Source organism: Rhinatrema bivittatum, chromosome 2, assembly GCF_901001135.1.
Source record: "Rhinatrema bivittatum chromosome 2, aRhiBiv1.1, whole genome shotgun sequence".
Taxonomy (NCBI): Eukaryota; Metazoa; Chordata; class Amphibia; order Gymnophiona; family Rhinatrematidae; genus Rhinatrema; species Rhinatrema bivittatum.
This window is the reverse complement of record NC_042616.1, coordinates 799,482,261-799,501,022: the sequence shown is the minus strand read 5'-3', so window position 1 is coordinate 799,501,022 and position 18,762 is coordinate 799,482,261. Positions and strand designations below refer to the sequence as shown.

The following is an 18,762-nucleotide window of genomic DNA, read 5'->3' as shown; positions in this document are numbered from 1 at the left end:
TGCCTCCATGTTTCTTTCTGGCTTACCAAGTGTGTAAAATGTGCATGCATATTTTTATAAAATGGGTGTCCAGCATTACAAATGTATGGATGTACTGAAACATATACTCATACTTTGGGGGCAGAAATATGCTGTATTTTTTTTAACTGTGCTGCTTCCACCACACAGTTTATAAAATGCTAGCATAAATCTCTGCAGGTCCACTTATACATGCATTCGGTGCCCCATGCACACTTTTGAAAATTAGGCTCATAGAGCATTAAAATTAACACAGGTTTACGATTTTCCCATACTTGAATGCTGTACAGAAAAAAAAATGCATTAAGTCCTTGAAATAACCCTTTGAAAAGCTGACTTCTTTGATCAATATCTTCCTATGGTCTGTTAACATCTGAATTATACATCATGCCATTGCTGGATGGTTTTCCTAATTGATTGTCCGTCTGTCACTTCATCCTGGAATATTGAGAAAATTAAAGGGGGTGCTGGCAGCCCCGCTGAGAGTCTGGTTCAGTCGCGGCTGGGGAACAGGGAGTGGCTCCAAAGGACTGGAGGCGAGCAGTCGTCAGCTGGCGGCTACAGGACAGTCTGCCCTTCCCCATCAGTGGGCAACTTCAGGAAAAGGATAGTGGCACTTCTCAACAGACTAAGGGATCTCAGGCAGCACATTTTCAGCAGAAGGGAAGTCATGTCAAGCAAATTAGATTCATTTCTTTGACTGAATTAATGTGTAATTAGAACAGGGGTTGAGCTCTGGGTGTGATGTGCTTTGGTTTCAGTCCATGCAGAATAAGGGACGGTAACAAACTGCTACAGGCACGAGAAGCCAGCTGACCCCAGGAAACAAAAGGAGCTGCAGACTTTAAGGACTTCAGTAGCTCCCAACAGCTGGTTTAATTGAAGGCATTATTACTCTGTTTACTTTTAAAGTATGTCTATGCCCAGAAAACGTTTACGGAATATCATACCAAGCTCGTTTCCTGGCTTTCCCGAGAAGAGAGGAACAAAAATCCAATAAATGATCATCATCCAGAAATGTGCATTTCACATCATAGAAAGCTGTAAGACCATGTGGTCTGCCTATTCTACTTCCTGTTACAGTGCTATAAAACCAGCTTTCCTTTCACTTCTTCACAACCAAGGATGTGCATATCCCATGAATGCTGTTACTGTTTATTTGCCCCATCACCTCTCCTAGGAGGCTGTTCATGTATCACCTACCCTTTCATGTATTCCCTACCCTGGCAGGATCTCAAATAGATAGATTCCATGCTACATATGCCCAGGGACAAGCAGTGATCTTCCCCATGACTACCTAGTTAATAACTGTTCATGCATTTTGATTTCAGGACCTTGTCCAAACCATTTTTTTAAACCCAGCTACACTAACTGCCTTTATCACATCCTTTGGCAATGAATTCATAAGAACATAACTGAAGATCCCTAATCTCCTTAGCTTTTCCTTAAAGGGAGCTGGTCCATTCCCTTTATCATTTTGGTCACTCTTTTCTGTGCCTTTTCTAGTTCCATGATATGTTTTTTGAGATGTCAAGCAAAATTCCAAACAGTACTCTATGTGCAGTTAAGAACATAAGAAAATGCCATACTGGGTCAGACCAAGGGTCCATCAAGCCCAGCATCCTGTTTCCAACAGTGGCCAATCCAGGCCATAAGAACCTGGCAAGTACCCAAAAACCATGGAATGATACAGAAGCATTATGACATTCTCTGTATTATTCACCATTCCGCTCCTAATAATTCCTAACATTGACCTAGATTTATCATTTTGCTATAAATATAACAAAAAATAGCACCCAGAGTAAAGAAGGGGCATGGCTAGGGTAATTTTCGAGATACCACAACACACACTATTTTACCTCATCACATAGGTATTTTAGCACAACGTGCATTACATTTATCAAATGTAATGCACGTTGAGAGAGACTGAATGGGACTGAATGGGACTCTTTATAAGGATCTCATATAAGTAAACTATTTTTACCACTGTAGGAAGGGCAACTAGTAACTTGGGGTGAGGTTTTGATGGTGGCCTAGGTTTTGGGGGGCACTTTTACATGCACAGTCAAAGGTTTAAACAGTGTAATCAGTGAAGATTTGATGTGATTCATACCTCTGACTGTGCATGTAAAACTGCCCCCCAAAACCTCGGCCACTTCCAAAACCTCACCCCGAGTTACTAGTTGCTCCTCTAAAAGTGGTTTAAAAAGTTGACCAATATGTGTCCTTCCTCAGAGGCGCTCTCTCTGACTCTCGTTTTCCCTCTTCTCTTCCCTCTCCTGCCTGAAACGGGATTTACGAAAAAAGGTGTAATTATTTCTGGCATTAAAACCTGCGATAACGTGCGTTATGCTATCGCTAAGCACCCCTCACTTTTTACTCCACCCTAACTCCTCCCATTTTGGGAAAATTTTTTAAATTTGCTTACACATCTCGCGATGCGTTATTTATCGCGGGCGTTATAAGGCCACAACATGATTTGAAAAAATGACCCTGATTGTTTCCTGTTTTGATTGCTGCTGCACATTGAGCCGAGGATTTCAACATATTGTCCAAGATCCTTTTTCTAGGGGTGACCTAGTATTGTATAGCTATGATTTGGATTATTTTCTCACTTTTACTTTTGTTGTTATTGTTTTATCCTGTTTTAACTTTGTACACATCAAGTTTATGTGTGTAAAATTAAGCCACCGTGAACTATACATGACTGTACACTTGTCCACGTTAAATTTCATTTGTCAATTGAATGTCCAGTCTTCCAGTTTTGCAAGACCCTCCTGAAATTTCTCACAATCCACTTGTGATTTAGCAATTTGAAATAATTTTGTGTAGTCTGCAAATATGATCCCCTCACTCATTGCTCCTTTTTTCAAATCACTGATAAATATTTAAAAAAACACTGGTATGAATAAAGACCCTGGAACACTCAAGTATTAACTTTCCATCATTGAGAAAACTGACCATTTAGTCCTACTCTTTAACTTTTTTTTTTTTTTTAACAGTTCACAATTTACAATAGGACATTGCCTCCTATCCCATATCTTTTTCCTTCTGAAACTTCAGATACACCATATCTACTGGCTTACCATTATCCTTATGCTTATTAATCCCTTCAAAAAATGTAGCAGATTGGTTAGGCAAGACTTCCCATTAAACTAAGTCTGTCTATATGGTCACCAGTTTTGTTCATTAGACTAGATTCTACAATTTTTTTCTGCACAGACATCAGGCTCATCAGTCTGTAGTTATCTGCAACACACCTGGAGCCCTTTTTAAAGATTGGTGTTATATTGGCCACCCTCCAATCTTCAGGCACAATAGACAATTTTAATGATAGGTTACAGACTACTAGCAATAGGTCTGCAGTTTCATTTTTTAGTTTTTAGAACTCTGGTCTGTATACCATCTGGTCCAAGTCATTTGATACTCTTTAGTTTGTCAGTTTGCTCATAACATCTTCTAGGTTTCAGTTCCTCTGAATCATCACCATTAAATGCTGTTTCTAGCATGGGTATCTCCTCTTTAAACATAAAGCAAAGAATTATTTAGTCTTTCCACTATGGCCTGTAACTGCCCCTTTTACCTCTCGATCATCTAATGGTTCAGCCGACTTTCTTCACATAATTTGAAAAAGATTTTATTATGAGTTTTTGCTTCTATAGAAAGCCTATCAAATTCTCTTTTTCCCTGTCTTATCAATGTTTTGCATCTAACTTGCCAGTGCTTATGCTTTTTCCAATTTTCATTTCATCTTATTTCCTTTTTTTGGCTATAACAGCCTCTTTCACCTCACTTTTTAACCATCCATCATCTTCTTTCACAGCCAATTAGCTAAATCTAAGTAATGTACCTATTACATTACAGGCACATGACAAAGAATACTTTTTTTTGTAGCTGTTGAACTATCAAAGTTATCCTAGCCTAGTACTGTTTTGTTGTTTGAGTTCAGTACTTTGGGTAACATTAAGGCCTTTTCACTGTTCCTCCAAGGAAGCTCATTAAACTGGGTGGCTTGGGGGTGGATTCTAACATGATAAACTGGGTTAAAAACTCAGAGTTGTAAGCATCAGAGGTGTTCACTTCAAGTAAGAGATACAGTATTTAACAGCAAAACACCAGAGGGATTAGTTCTTGGATCAGTTTATTCAATATTTTAGTATATTTTTTGATTTTTTTCCGGTACACTGCTTAGCTCAAATTTTATTTTGTTAAATGTAGTTAACAATTCTTAAATAAATTAAATGATGTATATGTGCAGAATATAAGAATTTTAAATAAATAAGAGTTTTTACAGAGGGGATAGTCAGAATGGTATCTCTTATTACAGATTACATAGGATCTGGACCAGGATTTTCATACCAGAAAAATTGGAAACATGATTTGAGGAAATGGTAAATTTGAATGAAAAAGTGCACAATTGTGCACTATTTATTAATATATATTTTCCACCAATCCAGTGGTCATATACTTGTTGGATTAAATAGTTAAAAAAAAACATAAATTATCAATATATTAAATCAAAAGACAAAATAAAATATCAACAGTGACAGATGTAAATACATTTATGAAAGTAAGGCAATCAAAAAAAACAGGAAGAAAGACTCAAAGAAAAAAGGGTTCACAAAATGATACTGTATTGAGACACACTGATGAATGTCTACAGAAAGAAATAGCCTTCATCTTTTTACAAAAGGTCAAGTAGCTTTGTTCTTTAGGAAGTTCCAAAGGAAGTATATTCTAAAGAATAGGGCCTGTAACTTAGAAGACCCTAGCATTAGTTTCTGACAAACGGAGTGCTTTAACAGAGGAATAACTGAGCAGACGATTGCAGCAAAGATGGAGGAGTATAACTTCATCAGTGCAGTTCTTAAATAAACTGGGGAATTCCCATCAAGGCCTTAAAGATCAAAGTGACTATCTTCAATTTAACAAGCAGTGAAGACTTTGTAATTTTGGAGAGAAACTGTATCATCTCAGACAGAATCTCCAGTATCGAGACAAGTGCTGGGGTATTTTGAGCGATTTGAAGAAGAGACGAGAGAAGACCAAAGTAAATTGAATTGCAGAAGTCAAGACTGAAAAGAACCACGGGTTCGGAAAACGGATGCTGGCAAAATTGAGTGTCCGTCTTCCAACCCGCGAGCTGCAGGCCGATTTTATTTATTTTTTAATTTTTTAACGATTTTTTTATTTTTTATTTTTGGGGGGGGGGCCTTCGACTTAATATCACTATGATATTAAGTTGGAGGGGGTACAGAAAAGCAGTTTTTTCTGCTTTTCAGTACACTTTCCCGGTGCCGGCCGAAATTAACTCCTGCTTTTGGGTAGGCGTTAATTTCTGAGAGTAAAATGTGCGGCTTGGCTGCACATTTTACTTTCTGTATTGCGCGGGAATAACCAATAGGCTCATCAACGGTTTCCTCGCACTATTACCCCTTACTACATAAGGGGTAATAATAACGCATCGAAAACGCGCGTCCAGACGGGGGCTAACGGTGCGCTCGGCCTGAGCGCACCGTTCTGTATTGGCCTGAGAGGAATAGCTTTCTAGGAAGTTTGCTATCTCAAGGCTCAAGCCAATTACTGGACCTTGCTCCAGTCATGTAACCGGAGCAAGGTCAGGTCAGCGCCATTTTGAAAAATGGTACCAACCAGGCCTGGGCAAGGGGGCGCCTTGGGCCCCATCATAGGATCCTATTCAACTTGTTGAGGTTTGGGGGTGTGGGAATAGAGGGTTCAGGGGGTTGGGGGGATGCCACTGGACATCAATGCCTTCATTGTACGTTTTGGGAGATGGAGGGGGAGGTATTGGGGAGTCACAATTTGGTTTAAGCATTGGAGTGGGGGGTGTGAAGAGGGGGCGGGACAATGGCAACCCTTATTTCTTTGGAAAGGGGGGGGTGGAGAGATATTTTATTTAATGAAGACTGGGTTGGAGGGGTGGCCATCGTTGTGTGAGATACTTCATTGCTTTTTTTTTTTTTTTTTTTTACTTTTAGTGGTCGGGGCTGCCTCGAATGGGGCTGCCAGGGTGAACGGGATCAACCTTGACCCCACTCAACATTGTCTTTTTGGCCGCGGCACTTTTTTTTTTTTTCAGCATGGCCTTTTAATTCTAATGCAAGAGCTTCGGGACCCGCATTAACACCAGGGAGGCGGTGTTAATTATCACAGCTGACAACTTTCTAAGTCGGCCATGATAAATTATTAACATGAACTTGCCTATTAATGAGTTGCTTTGCATAGATTTGCAAAATTCCTGCATGCAAATCACATGCAAAGCAGCTCATTGTAATAGGGGAAGAAATCTGAGCAAGGCCATGCAAATAATCATTTGTATCGCATGATATCCACTGTTTAATGTACGTTAGAGCCCTATTTGCGGCTTGCTATGTCCCAGTAAACCTGGGCATTTGAATGGGTGTAAAAAACCCACTCATACCTGCATAAAATTGTGTGCTATTCATGAAAGCTGTAGTGCACCATTTTTACCACATAAACAGAATTTGATGCCCCTCACCAAATACCGGCCTGAACTTGCCACTAACTTTTTCAACAAACCTTCTGCTCCTCTGTCCAGTTGCTGCCTTCCAACTCTTCCTCCTGCCTTTGAGCACTGACTCTGCTGGCACATGCAAAGCTGTTTTTATCTGTGTCTGTCAGAAATGGGGGTGGAGGGGACAGGAAGAAAGAGGAATATATTTGTATTCATGCTCGCAGAGCTGCACGCACAGGTAATGCTGATGTGTCAACAAGGTTCACAAGCATTTGAGCCCTGTCACGCAGCTTTATTCTACATTCATGTTGAATTGTGCAGATTACTAGTAAAATGCAAGACAAGGTGAGTATTTTTACACCTGCACACATCTCCCTCATAAAACAAAAGTGGTTACACTTCAATTTGTGCAGCCATAGTGAATTGACCCCTACATGGATATGACCTATAAGTCATGGAACTTCAATCCGTTCATTTTCATAAGGTAACTTTTAGAAATGTGGAGATCTGTTAAAGATGACCTTTACATTTTCTTTTTCTGAATGCAGCTTTCACCTACCTTTGTGTCTGTCCTTTTCTATCTGCTACAGATACTTGTGTCTCCTTGGCTTAAGTTTTGGAATGACAGAGATTTGTTATCAGTTTGAGTGTGACAGAATTTATCTTGTTAGAATCCGTAAAAGCAAGCTTCCTACACCTTCCTGTGGAGCTGCTTCTGGGATTGAAGCACTGTGTTTTTCTTGTGACCTAACTTCTTACAACAGAGGTGTTCAGACAGTCAAGTACTTTACTTATTCCCTAGAAAACCTGCTTATGAAGTAAATCACCTTCTTTTCAGGCTTACATGTTACATTTTAATGTGAGATAGAAACACAGAAGATAAAATCAGAAAAGGACTATAAAGCCTATCTACTCTGGCCAATTTAATTCCTGGTACATTGTAATAGCCCCTAGTAATTTTTTGTTTTCCTAGCATGTGGATAGATGGATTCAGGACCAGTGGGTTATGCACCTTTATCAGCAGATGGAGAAATTGATGTCACAGTATATACACTTCTGCAGTGACAGCCTGCCAGTATTCTCCGACTCCAGCAGATTATGGATGTGCATCTCCCTACTGGGGATTGCTTCAGATTTTAGAAGGAGTATTTAAAAAATAAAAAATTGATTGCCCCACTCTCCTATGGTGATATCAAATGGTCCCTCCCCCAGTTGAGAATTCCTGAGGTGATTTCCGTGGTCCCTCAGATGTGTACCTTGGCCCGGTAGCTGGTTTTTTAGACGGCGTGGGCTTAGCTGTTGTACAGCTTAAAGGCAGCGGATGCAGGAAGCCGAGCGTGGTGGTGACAGCAGATGCCGTCTTCCCTCACACTCAGAGACCATCTCTGTACTCAGCCGAGAAGGGCTGAGCTCAGGTAAGTTCACAAAAAATAAAAAATAAAAATGTTACCTTACTGAGACAGTGAGGAAAGGTTGTTCAGGGATTCCCTTCCATGGTCTCTGAGCTCAGTGTGCTGTTCCAACGTTCGTCCCGCCCCGAAGGAGGTTCAGGGATGGGGGGCAGCCTAGTGGGTTGAACAGCCTCTTTTGGCTAGGCCCCGCTTCAAGGCTTTTCCACTGCATGCTGCATGGTAGGCCGAGACACCTTTTTCGTGCACTTTTACCCTTACGTTCAGCTGCCCCTCTATTGGACATCTGTTCAGTCGGTGCGTCCCAGTGTGTCTCTAGGTTGTGCGTCTAGGCTTTGGACGCTTAGTTGAGAGTTGATTTGAGGGTCCAGTTTGGACACGCACTTATCCTGTGCGCACAATTAGACATATGTTTGTGGGTGCTTATGTTGAGACGCTACCTAGCTCTTGGACACCTAAATTTTGGATGAAAAAAAAAAAAAAATATATATATATATATATATATAATGGCACCTATAGTTAAGAAACCTAAGTGCCTTGCCTTGTGCGCCGCCTATCATATTCATGCATCTCGGCCTGGCGTGCCTCTAACTTATGCCAGCGCCGTTTAGAGGCTCAGGGAGAATTATCTTCCTCTGATTTTACCAAGCCTAGTTCTTTCTAGCCTGATGAGGTATTATGGGTAAAGATATGTCAGGAGAAATGCCTGATATTGGAACTCCCTTGAATGGTTCCTTGGCAAGAGACGACAGCTCAGTGGGCACCACATAAGTGCCTCCTGGTTTTGGCATGGATCCTTCTGCCTTTTCTTGGACAGAATTCTTTCAGGGATTGCAATCCTTTCTTCAGGCACAGTCCTCAGCTCCATCCAGTCCTGTCATGTCAGTTCCTAGGTGGTGGCCTCTTCCTTTTCTGGTACTACGTTTAAGCGCCGAAATACACCTCAAGCTGTAGGTGTTCCTAACAGGAATCTGGAGGGCACTGATGATGAGGCAGATCCTCTCTGGAGGATGGGGAAATTCCTCTGGGATTAGAACTGTATAGGACTATGTTGCAGTTCTTTCATAGAGAAGAATTGCTGGCCCTGATTTCCTAGACTTTGAGGATGCTGGGAGTTCCTGGAACAGATTCCATATCTGAGCCAAAGAAAAATCCCATTTTGATTTCTATGTGTAAAGCCTCTTGCTTTTTTTCACAGTTATGGAGGCCACTCAAGAATTGATTGATCTTGAATGGGATGCCTTGGAGGCAAATTTTAATGGGTGTCAGACCTTGTAAGGCCTGGATCCAGTGGCAAGACAACGTCTGCATTTCCCGAAAGTGGATGTGCTTGTCTGTGCCATCTCTAAACAAACGACAATCCCTGTGGAAGGAGAAGTGGCCTTGAAGGATGTCCATGATAGGAGAATTGAGGCCATCCTTAAGCAAGCATGTGAAGCAGTGGCAATAACTTTGCAGATAGATTCCTGTTGTTCCCTGGTAGCTCGCTCTTGTTGCTTCTCTCACATGAGGTTGATGACTCTGGAGCGGCTTCCAGGGCAATTATGGAATCCGCTGCCGCCGCCTTAGCAGATGTGGGCAGTGATTCGGTCCGCATCTCGGCCAGAGGAGTGACTTCGGTAATATCAGCTAGACACCACTTATGGCTGAGGAATTGGTCAGCCGATTCAACCTCCAAAGCTAACCTTACGAAATTGCCTTTTAAAGACTTGCTCTGGTTTGGGAGTGAGTTAGAGAAGCTGGCCAGTAAATGGGGTGAAACTCCAGTTCCTTGGTTGCCGGAGGATAAGAAGCAGTTGCCGGGCCCCTTTGGTATGAGGGGTCGTCTCAGAGGTTCCAAGCATTTTCGTCCCTACAGAGGGACAACTCCTCAGAGGACTCAGCCTTTTGGCAGGTCTCAGTCCTTTCATTCCAGACAGCCCAGGCAGGGTGGGGACTCAGGTAATACAATCACCCAACCCTCCCAATGAAGGTTTGCCAACCCACCCCTGGGAACAGGAGATAGGGGGATGCCTCTCTCTCTATCAGAGGTGGGTTGAGATCACATCAGATTAGTGTGTCCTGGAGGTGATACGAGAAGGATATGTGCTGGAATTTCACAGTGTTCCTTGGGACGTGTTCAAAGTGTCTCCCTGCCACTTCCCGCAGAAGAAGCAGGTGGTGGAATGTACACTGTTAAAGCTCCTCAGTCTCTGAGGGCTGTGGTTCCAGTACCCATGTCTCAAGAAAATATGGGTTGATATCCCATTTATTTCATTGTGCCCAAGAAAGGAGGGTTCTTTCATCCCATCTTGGATCTCAAAGAGATCAACCATCATTTGCAGGTGACTCATTTTCACATGGAAACATTGCGCTCAGTGATAATGGCTGTCATCCAATATCTGACTTCCTTGGATCTGTCCGAGGTGTACCTCCATTTTCCTATCCGATTGAGGCACCAACATTTTCTGCATTTTATGGTGTTGAGGTGCCATTATCAGTTTTGGGTGCTGCCTTTTGGTCTAGCCACCACTTCCAGACCTTTTTCTAAGGTTATAGTGGTGGTGGTGGCAGAACTGAGAAAGGATGGGGTCCTAGTACAATTGTATTTAGACGTCTGGTTGATTTGGACCAAGTCTCTGGAAGAGAGCTGTCTGGTGACCTGCAAGGTGATCTCCCTGTTGCAGGAGCTCAGTTAGGTGGTGAATCTAGCCAAGAGCAGTCTTCAGCCATCTCAGTCTTCGGAATATCTGGAAGTGCAATTCAACATGAAGCAGGGCAAAGCATTTTTGCCAGAAGCTCATATTCAAAGGTTGATGTCTCAGCTGCGTCTCTTGGTGAGCACTTTGCACCCGACAGTGTGGTACTATCTACAGGTAATCGGTTTGATGGTGGCAACCCTGGAAGTGGTGTTGTGGGCAAGGGCGCGCATATGTGTTCACTTCAGTTCTCCCTGCTTTCTCGTTGGAACCCGCAGTCTCAAGACTATTTGATTTGGCTCCACCTCCCAATCGAATTATCTCTCACCTCCAGTGGTGGTTGCAAGCGGATCATCTGAGAAAGGGATTTTCCTTGTCATCGCTGGACTGGTGCATGGTGTACTCATGACAGATGCAAGCCTCCAAGGTTGGGGAGCTCACTGTCGGGAACTAACAGCGCAAGTGCGCTGGAATACAGAGGAGTCTCTGGAACAACTATCGGTTGGAAGCCTGGGTGGTCCAGTTGGCATGCTTGCAGATCAGCAGCAGGCTGCAGGGTCGAGCAGTCAGAATCATGTCAGACAATGCAATGACAGTGGCTTACATCAATTGGCAGGGAGGAACCAAGAGCCAGCAGGTATCGCAGGAGATAGACCAACTTACGGAATGGGTGGAAATGAATCTTCAGATGATTTCGGCATTGCACATTGCAAAACAAGACAATATAAGAACAGACTTTCTCAGCAAGTAGAGTCTGGATCCAGGGGAATGGATATTAACAGACAAGGTATTCTAGCTGATAGTGGATTGCAGAGGCCTTCCGTTTCTAGACCTGCTGGCAACTTCTCGCAATGCAAAAGTTCCTTGATTCTTCAGTCACAGGAGAGATCCAAAGTCCTTGGGTTTTGATGCTCTCATGCAGGTCTGACCGGGAAGATAAGCTTCTTTATGCCTTTCCCTCTTGGCCCATTTTGGGAAGAATAGTTTGAAGGGTCGAATCCCATAGGGGAATGGTGCTCCTGGTGGCACCGGATTGTCCCAGAAGACAATGTTATGCAGATCTGCGAAAACTCCTGGTAGAACCCCCCCCCCCCCCCCATTTGTCTTCCGCCACACAGGGATCTGTTGCAGCAGGGGCCTGTCCTTCACAAAGATCCAATTCAGTTGTGTCTTATGGTGTGGCCCTTGAGAGGGCTCGCTTGCTGAAGCATGGATATTCTTCTGCGGTGATTGCCACCTTGCTTCGAGTACGAAAGCTCTCCACTTCCTTAGCCTATGTGCAGGTTTGGTCAGTGTTTGAGGCTTGGTGTGAAGATCGAGGAGTTCTTCCTTGTTCAGTTAAGATCCCGCTCATTTTGGAATTTCTGCAGGATGGGTTAAATAAAGGGTTGGCCTTATTTCCTTGAAGGTACAGGTAGTGTCTTTTGCCTGTTTCAGGGGCCAAATGAATGGTGAATCCTTATCGTCTCATCCTGATGGTGGCTGGTTTCTTGAGGGGAGTGAAACATTTTCGTCTTTCCTTGCGGTTACCGGTTTCTTTGTGTGGAGTCATAACCTGGTGTTGGATTTCTTGGCGGGCCCAACCTTTGACTGCTGCGTGGCCTTTCCTTGCAGTTACTGACCTTGAAAACAGTGTTTCTGGTTATTTGTTTTGCGTGTTGAATTTCCGAGCTGCAGGCCTTGTCTTGCTGGGAGCCGTTCCTTTGGTTGACTCCAGAAGCAATACAGCTGCATACTCTATCTTCCTTCGTGCCTAAAGTGGTCTTGGATTTTCACTTTAAATCAGTCCATTTCCTTGCCATCCTTGGATAAGGAGAGAGATGCGGAGGAATATCGCCTGTTCCATCACTTGGATATCAAGAGACATGTCGTGAGGTTTATAAACCTTGCCGAAAGACTGATCGCCTGTTAGTCCTTCATAGTGGAGGAATATAGGGTGAACCAGCTTTGTGGGCTACAATAGCTCACTGGATTAAGGAGGTGGTCACAGCCACATAGGTGGCTGCTGAAAAGCCATTGCTTACTCAGGTTAGGGCTCATTCCACTAGGGCTCAGGCAGTATCATGGGTGGAGGTTAGATTGTTGTCTCCTGTCAACTTTGGCCGAGCTGCAACATGGTCCTCTTTACACACTTTGTCCAGGTATTATCATCTGGATGTGTAAGCCTGGGAGGGCGTAGCCTTTGCATGTGCGGTATTGACTGGTCCGCGGCAGTCTTTCCACCCTATTTGGGAGTAACGTGGGTACATCCCACTGGTCCTGAATCAATCTATCTACTACTTTCCTGATAATTTCCTTTTCCTTAAGGCGGATAGATGGATTCAGTTTCCTGCCCTTGGCTGCCGAATGATTGTGTAAGTGTTCTTGTTGGTTGAGAACAGAAATGCTTGTCTGTTTTTAATCAAGTTTTTGCTAGTCTGTCCACAGTTGCTTTTGCAGAGAATACTAGCTGGCTGATGTCACTGCGGGAATATATATACCTTGATGTCAGTTTCCTCCATCTCCATCTGCTGGTAGACGTGCATAACCCACTGTTCTTGAATCTGTTTGAGTTTTAATCGAAATCAGGATGTAACGAATTAATTAGGCTAATATTACCTTGTCTTAATATCTATGCAATATTTTCAACCTCTACTGAGTGCCTGAATTAGCTGCTCTAATTTTAAATGACTAAATTGAGCCCATTTTCAGCTGAATTTAGTGGCCGATAATGCTAAGTGGTGAAAATCTCCGTGAGTACAGCCTGATATGAGGCCTCGCTTACTATGCATTTTTTCCATAGACACAGAATAGTAGAAAAGCCTTAGTAAATCAGACCTATGGTGAGATATTTTTCTCATGGAGCCCAGTCTTTTGCATAAAGTGCTAATGTTTCATGTGGCGATTTTCTTGAAAAAATGTTCATGAGAAATCGTCAGCTTTTTTTTTTTGCAAAAATAATGTTACACCACCTCCTTAAGGTGTAGGTACATTTTGAAGGATATCAGAAATCAGGCAAGCATGCATTTTTTACTTGGGTAAATTAGCAGTTTGAAATTGCTCATGAGCTGATTTCCATGATTTTTTAATTCAGTGATTTTGCACAATTTCCTCAAACAGCTTTGTAGGTGAAAAACAGTGAATGCGAAAAAGGCAAACAGAGTGTGCTAAAATTCATAAACCCAATAGTGTGCGCTGTTTTGATATTTCTGCATGCACTATTATTTCATTCGCAGCTCAGTCCATTTTCCTCCTAGGCGGCTAATTTGTGGCTGAAAATAAGCTTAAATCTCACTCCCTAAAATCGGAGTAGCTGTATTTAGGCCTGCCAGTGCCATGCCTAGATGTGGACCCCTTTATTAGGAACCTAGAGCTGAAAGTGAGCATTCAGCTCCTAACTTCTCTCCTCAAACCCAAGGCATTTTCAAAGGAGCTGACCTAGATTCATAGCCCCGTTTGAAAATGTGCCCATCTGTTTCCATAAATATTTAATCACACCCGAGTGTATGGCCTACGTAAGGAATGGCACATGAGAGAGAGCTATGAAGGATTTCAGCACAAAACCTCTGGTATGCTGTCAGGCTTCAGAAGAATTAAAGTGAATGCCTTCAGCATTCAGGCAAGTGCATCAAAATATATTAGTGTGTATGTCTTTCAGAAACAAAATCGACCATGTTTAAAAATGGAATTCTTTTATTTTGCTGTTAAGGTTGACATTTCATGGAGGCTGGGGCATGTTGTGGTATCATCACTCACTATTGAAACCCTGATTTGTTTTGGTGGTGGTGGTGGTTGCCACTGCATCGAATACAGCACCTGACAGAGGTGTACAAATTGCAGTCCTTAATTTTTCTTATTTTATAAACTATAATAAAACTACGTCCTTGGTGGGCTGAATCACTGAGTACTTGCCATCATTGGACCTGGAAGTAGGTTACTGTACTTAGAGTGGAAGCGAAACCCTTAAATTCAGTGTAGCAGATTAAAAAAAAAAGGTTCTGAATTGTGGATTATGCTACCATTTGTCACAATGTTGTCAGTGTGGTTTCTTCCTGGCCATTTTATAATATCCTATGCAGTATATGATATGCCTCTGTAGATCTTGGGATATGACCATACGAAGACAAACTGTATAGCACTGTGACCCAGTAACCCTACTGCCTTTAATGCATTTTTATTAAGATTTGCACCAGTGAACACATTTGATGCTCTAGGAATTTGCCTGAGCTAATGCCAGAAATTATCAGGCAGCCTGTATACTGTAGTCATGAGAAGTATTCGCATTATGGTTCATTCCAGTCCACCATCCAATTGCCCTTCTTGTTTCATTTTGCAAGAGGAGCGGCTATAGGCTGGGGCCCAGGAAGAGAAAGGAGAAGTTTTCTCCTATAGAGCTCGAGATTTTGGTGGCAGAGGTGACCAAAAGTCACTCCAAGCTCTACGGAAGTGAGAGAGTCAACCTGAGCCAGCCAGAGAGGGAGAGGATCTGGGCCGACATCGCCAGGAAGATCAATGCCGTCGCCAGGTCTCCAAGGACCACCCGAGATCTCCGCAGGAGATGGGATGACATGAAACGGCGCACCAAGGAAAAGCTGGCACTGATGCGGCGGCGTTCAGCAGGAAGCCCAGCAGATGTGACGGTGTCGGGAAGGTCTATGGCCGCATGGAGTGATGGTAACACGTATGGTTTTGCCAGCTTGGGTGGTGATGATGATGAGGTGGAGTTTGATGCCCCACACGTAGCTCTGGAGCTTCAGTCAGGTAAATAGTCCTACAGGACAAAACTAATGCCAACAACATAGATAAGCAGACTGGCACAGAGGACCCATATTAATAGGATTAACTAAGGATAAGCTGTACCAAGCATTTTTCCCATACACTTAAAGGACCTGATTTAGTAAAGTAGACACAGAATGGCCAAAAAAAAAAAACCCTTAGTAAATCAGGTCCAAAATGAGAAAAATTCTTTAGTACATCTGACTCTTAAGGGTTATAACTAACCCAGGGAAAAATGCTTAGTAAAACAGGCCCCTAGTGTTTTACCTGCACAGTTTTATTAAAGTAATCTGTTACAGATTACTGATTTAATGTAACCATCTAACCTTTACCATTTCTGTTAGGGGTTTACGTTTTTAAGAACCAAAATACATTTCAGTGAACACTAACGTGGAAGTCTAAAATATCCACAGTGGCTATGCTTGAAGTATATTTGCATGTACTGCTTCCATTACATGTAAATATATATATATATCATGCATATTCATTGTGATTGTCCTTAAAAGCAGACTTGTTTGTGGCACTCCAGGATCAGAGCTGCCTATTTCTGTCATCAACTAATGAAATTGCTGTTTGATAGCAAAATTAACAGCAGTGTAAGAACAACGCTACAGATCCCACATCATCTTTCAACAGTTAAGAAAACTTACTAAAACTGCATTTAAGTCTCCTGAAGCTGCCCTAAGGGGGTTGCTCATGAAGTACGAAATCATCGGAAACCAGCTAATTCATTATCTACCCATTTTTTTTCTCTTTTTAAGTGCATGGAAAAAAATTATGAATAAAAGTCTTGATGCAGCTGTGTTTGAAGAGATTAATGTCCTTCTGAAGAGCAAGTGAGGAAAAAAAAGCACATAAGAAAAACCCCAAATGAAAAACTGGAAAGGAGAGAAAATTCATCTCTGAAACTGGGTGTTTTATGATGTAGCTGATTATGACGACTGTCCTCCCCACCTCGGAGAACAGTGGTTCCTAAACCTGTCCTGAACTGACCCACCCAGTCAGTCAGGATATCCGCAGTGAATCTGTATGAGATAGATTTGTATACACTGCTTCCATTGTACGAAAACTTTTCTCCTGCATATTAGTAATGCGGTCTGCTCCAATCATGCACGTATAGTTGTTATCCACCAAGATCTGTGGATTGGTGGAATATTTAGAAATAATAAAAAAAAATTAAGGATATCCTAAAAATTCAATTGGTTGGAGTTCCCTCAAGATAAGTTTAGAAACCACTGTCTTAGAGAAATCTCCTTTTGGGTTCATTTGGTTCTTATGAGATGATATCGATCTGCTGCTTTGTTCTTACGGTGATTTGTTTTGCTAGCCATCTTTATTTGCCCTAAAATTAACAGCAAATGAACTTCTCCACCTCGACTTCATGTGGCCAGGTGATACATGTAATAGGATGTTTTTTTTTTTTTGCCTTTACCCCATTCTTCTATCTGATGTTTATCAGTGATCTGTAATGGATTCCTTCTTAGACACAATAGTCTACAAGTGATCACTTTTGAAAATGTAATGTTAAGAGCTCATCCAAGCAATTCTTAAACTTGCAACACAGAAATGTTAGCCTCCCATCTAAAAATAATACAGTTTTATTTTTTTCACAAAGACAGGGCCAGATGTACTAAGCATTTGTCCTATAAATGCAATATGGGAAAAACTCTTTAGTACATCTGACACTAAATGGTAGCAAATGTCTTTATGAATCATCAGTAGCCTTATTTTGTGCTGTAGACCATTTTAGTCTGAAGTAGGGATGGAGGAGTTTGTAAAAATACTCTTGAAACTTTCCACACAACACCATCAACTAAACAAATTGCCAGGTGTATGGCTGAAGGCTTCTCATTGCTGTGACATCAAAAAATTCTTCCCCTTCCCCATCAAAAAATGACAGAGAGGCTTTTGATGGTGTGTACAGCACATTCACGCATCGTTTTGAATGCCCTTTTCGAAAGAGAAATTTGATGATATGAACTGTTTCTGCAACAACTTTTTTTTTTAATAGTAGTTTGGTGTTTTGCTGCAGTGTTGAAAGCACTGACAATATGATCTTTTGATCTCCACAGATGATGATGAGGAGGCCCCTGGCTGCACATGGGTGCCACTAAGGACAATAGAGACACCTCTAGTGATGGAACATGACATGTCTAATCAGCGTGGGGCCTTCCAGACATCTGCGTCATCTCCCTCACCACCTTCCTCACCACATACACAATCGAGGGCTTCCTATGGGAGGCGGTCTTCCCAGGCAGCCCAACAACTGCCCAAGAGGAAGTATGAAATCTCTGAGTTTGAAAAACAGCTGATGGAGACTCAGATGCATCAGAATGCTCTCTTGTCTTCTTGGTACCAGCAACAGAGCTCCCTCATGATCCAGCAGAACTTGATTTTGGAGAACCTGGTAGAGCAGAACAAGAGATTGGCAGACAGTGTAGAGTCATTAAACCGGACTCTGGAGAAGTTGGTGGATAACCGCCAGTTACGGAGGGAGACTGTACATTTTGTACAAGATTGTACCACAGGTACCTCGGCCAGGCTTCCAGCTCGAATATCCAGTGGCGAGTCAGTAGGGCCAGCTGGAATCGAAGTTTTCTCTGGCATGATACTGAAAGTGGAGGAGGAGGTATAAAGCTGCATTTCAAAGTTTGCTTTCCTGTAAAAGTCAAACAAACCCAGCAAAGACTTTATTTAAAACAAAACTATTTTTTTTACAGTGAGTCAAGACATTGTCAGTTTTGTAGGTTATTATAACTTAGCTTTTTATATGGGGTAAAACCTGCTTATTTCTTGGATATATATATATATATATACTGTACATACATAATGCCCTATTGCCTGGAATAGGTGTGGGTGCAATACTTTTATAATTGGTACTCTCCATTTATAAGAAACGGTTTTGTACATGACTTTTTTATTATTCTAAAAGATATTTTTCTTAAATTTATGATCTTAAAAAACAGAAAACATGAAAATGCATTCATAGATGTCTTCCTGGAAAAACTGTCCAGTTGATTGTTCTTGTCAAATAAATTGCTTTATAAATTTGCAAGGCATCAGAAATTAACTTGTACTAACTGTATACCCATACCCTTGCAGTGTATTAGAAAATGAGTGTTTATGTAAAGTTGATCCAAGTCACATCTACCAATGAACTCTGAGGGATACTTCAAGCTTCTATGTTTCTTTTATTTAAGCTCTCATCTTCCATGAATTCCAGAATTTAGATTTCTGCATTTGTGTATTGACCAGCAGAGCTAACGGTCTTAGACGGTAATTTTCAAAGGAGTTACGCATGTAAAGGTAGCGTATATCGAGGCTATGTTCAAAAGCTCATTTATGCATGTAAAACCTTTCGACAGTTCAGCCTTATGGAGTAAATTTTCAAAGGAGTTACACACGC

General features: G+C 41.9%; 1 protein-coding gene across 6 annotated transcripts in view; it reads left to right on the top strand.

Moving 5' to 3' along the window:
* Positions 1 to 18,407, top strand: part of LOC115085754 — a 1,125,639-nt gene extending 1,107,232 nt beyond the window's left edge. For all 6 annotated transcript variants that reach the window (XM_029592129.1, XM_029592132.1, XM_029592131.1 and 3 more), the window contains 2 exons: positions 14,918 to 15,341; positions 17,429 to 18,407. In XM_029592129.1, coding sequence (XP_029447989.1) covers positions 14,918 to 15,341; positions 17,429 to 17,991 — 987 coding nt within the window. In that variant the 3' untranslated portion in view covers positions 17,992 to 18,407. The remainder of the gene's footprint in view (positions 1 to 14,917; positions 15,342 to 17,428) is intronic.
* The last annotated feature ends 355 nt before the right edge of the window (positions 18,408 to 18,762 follow it).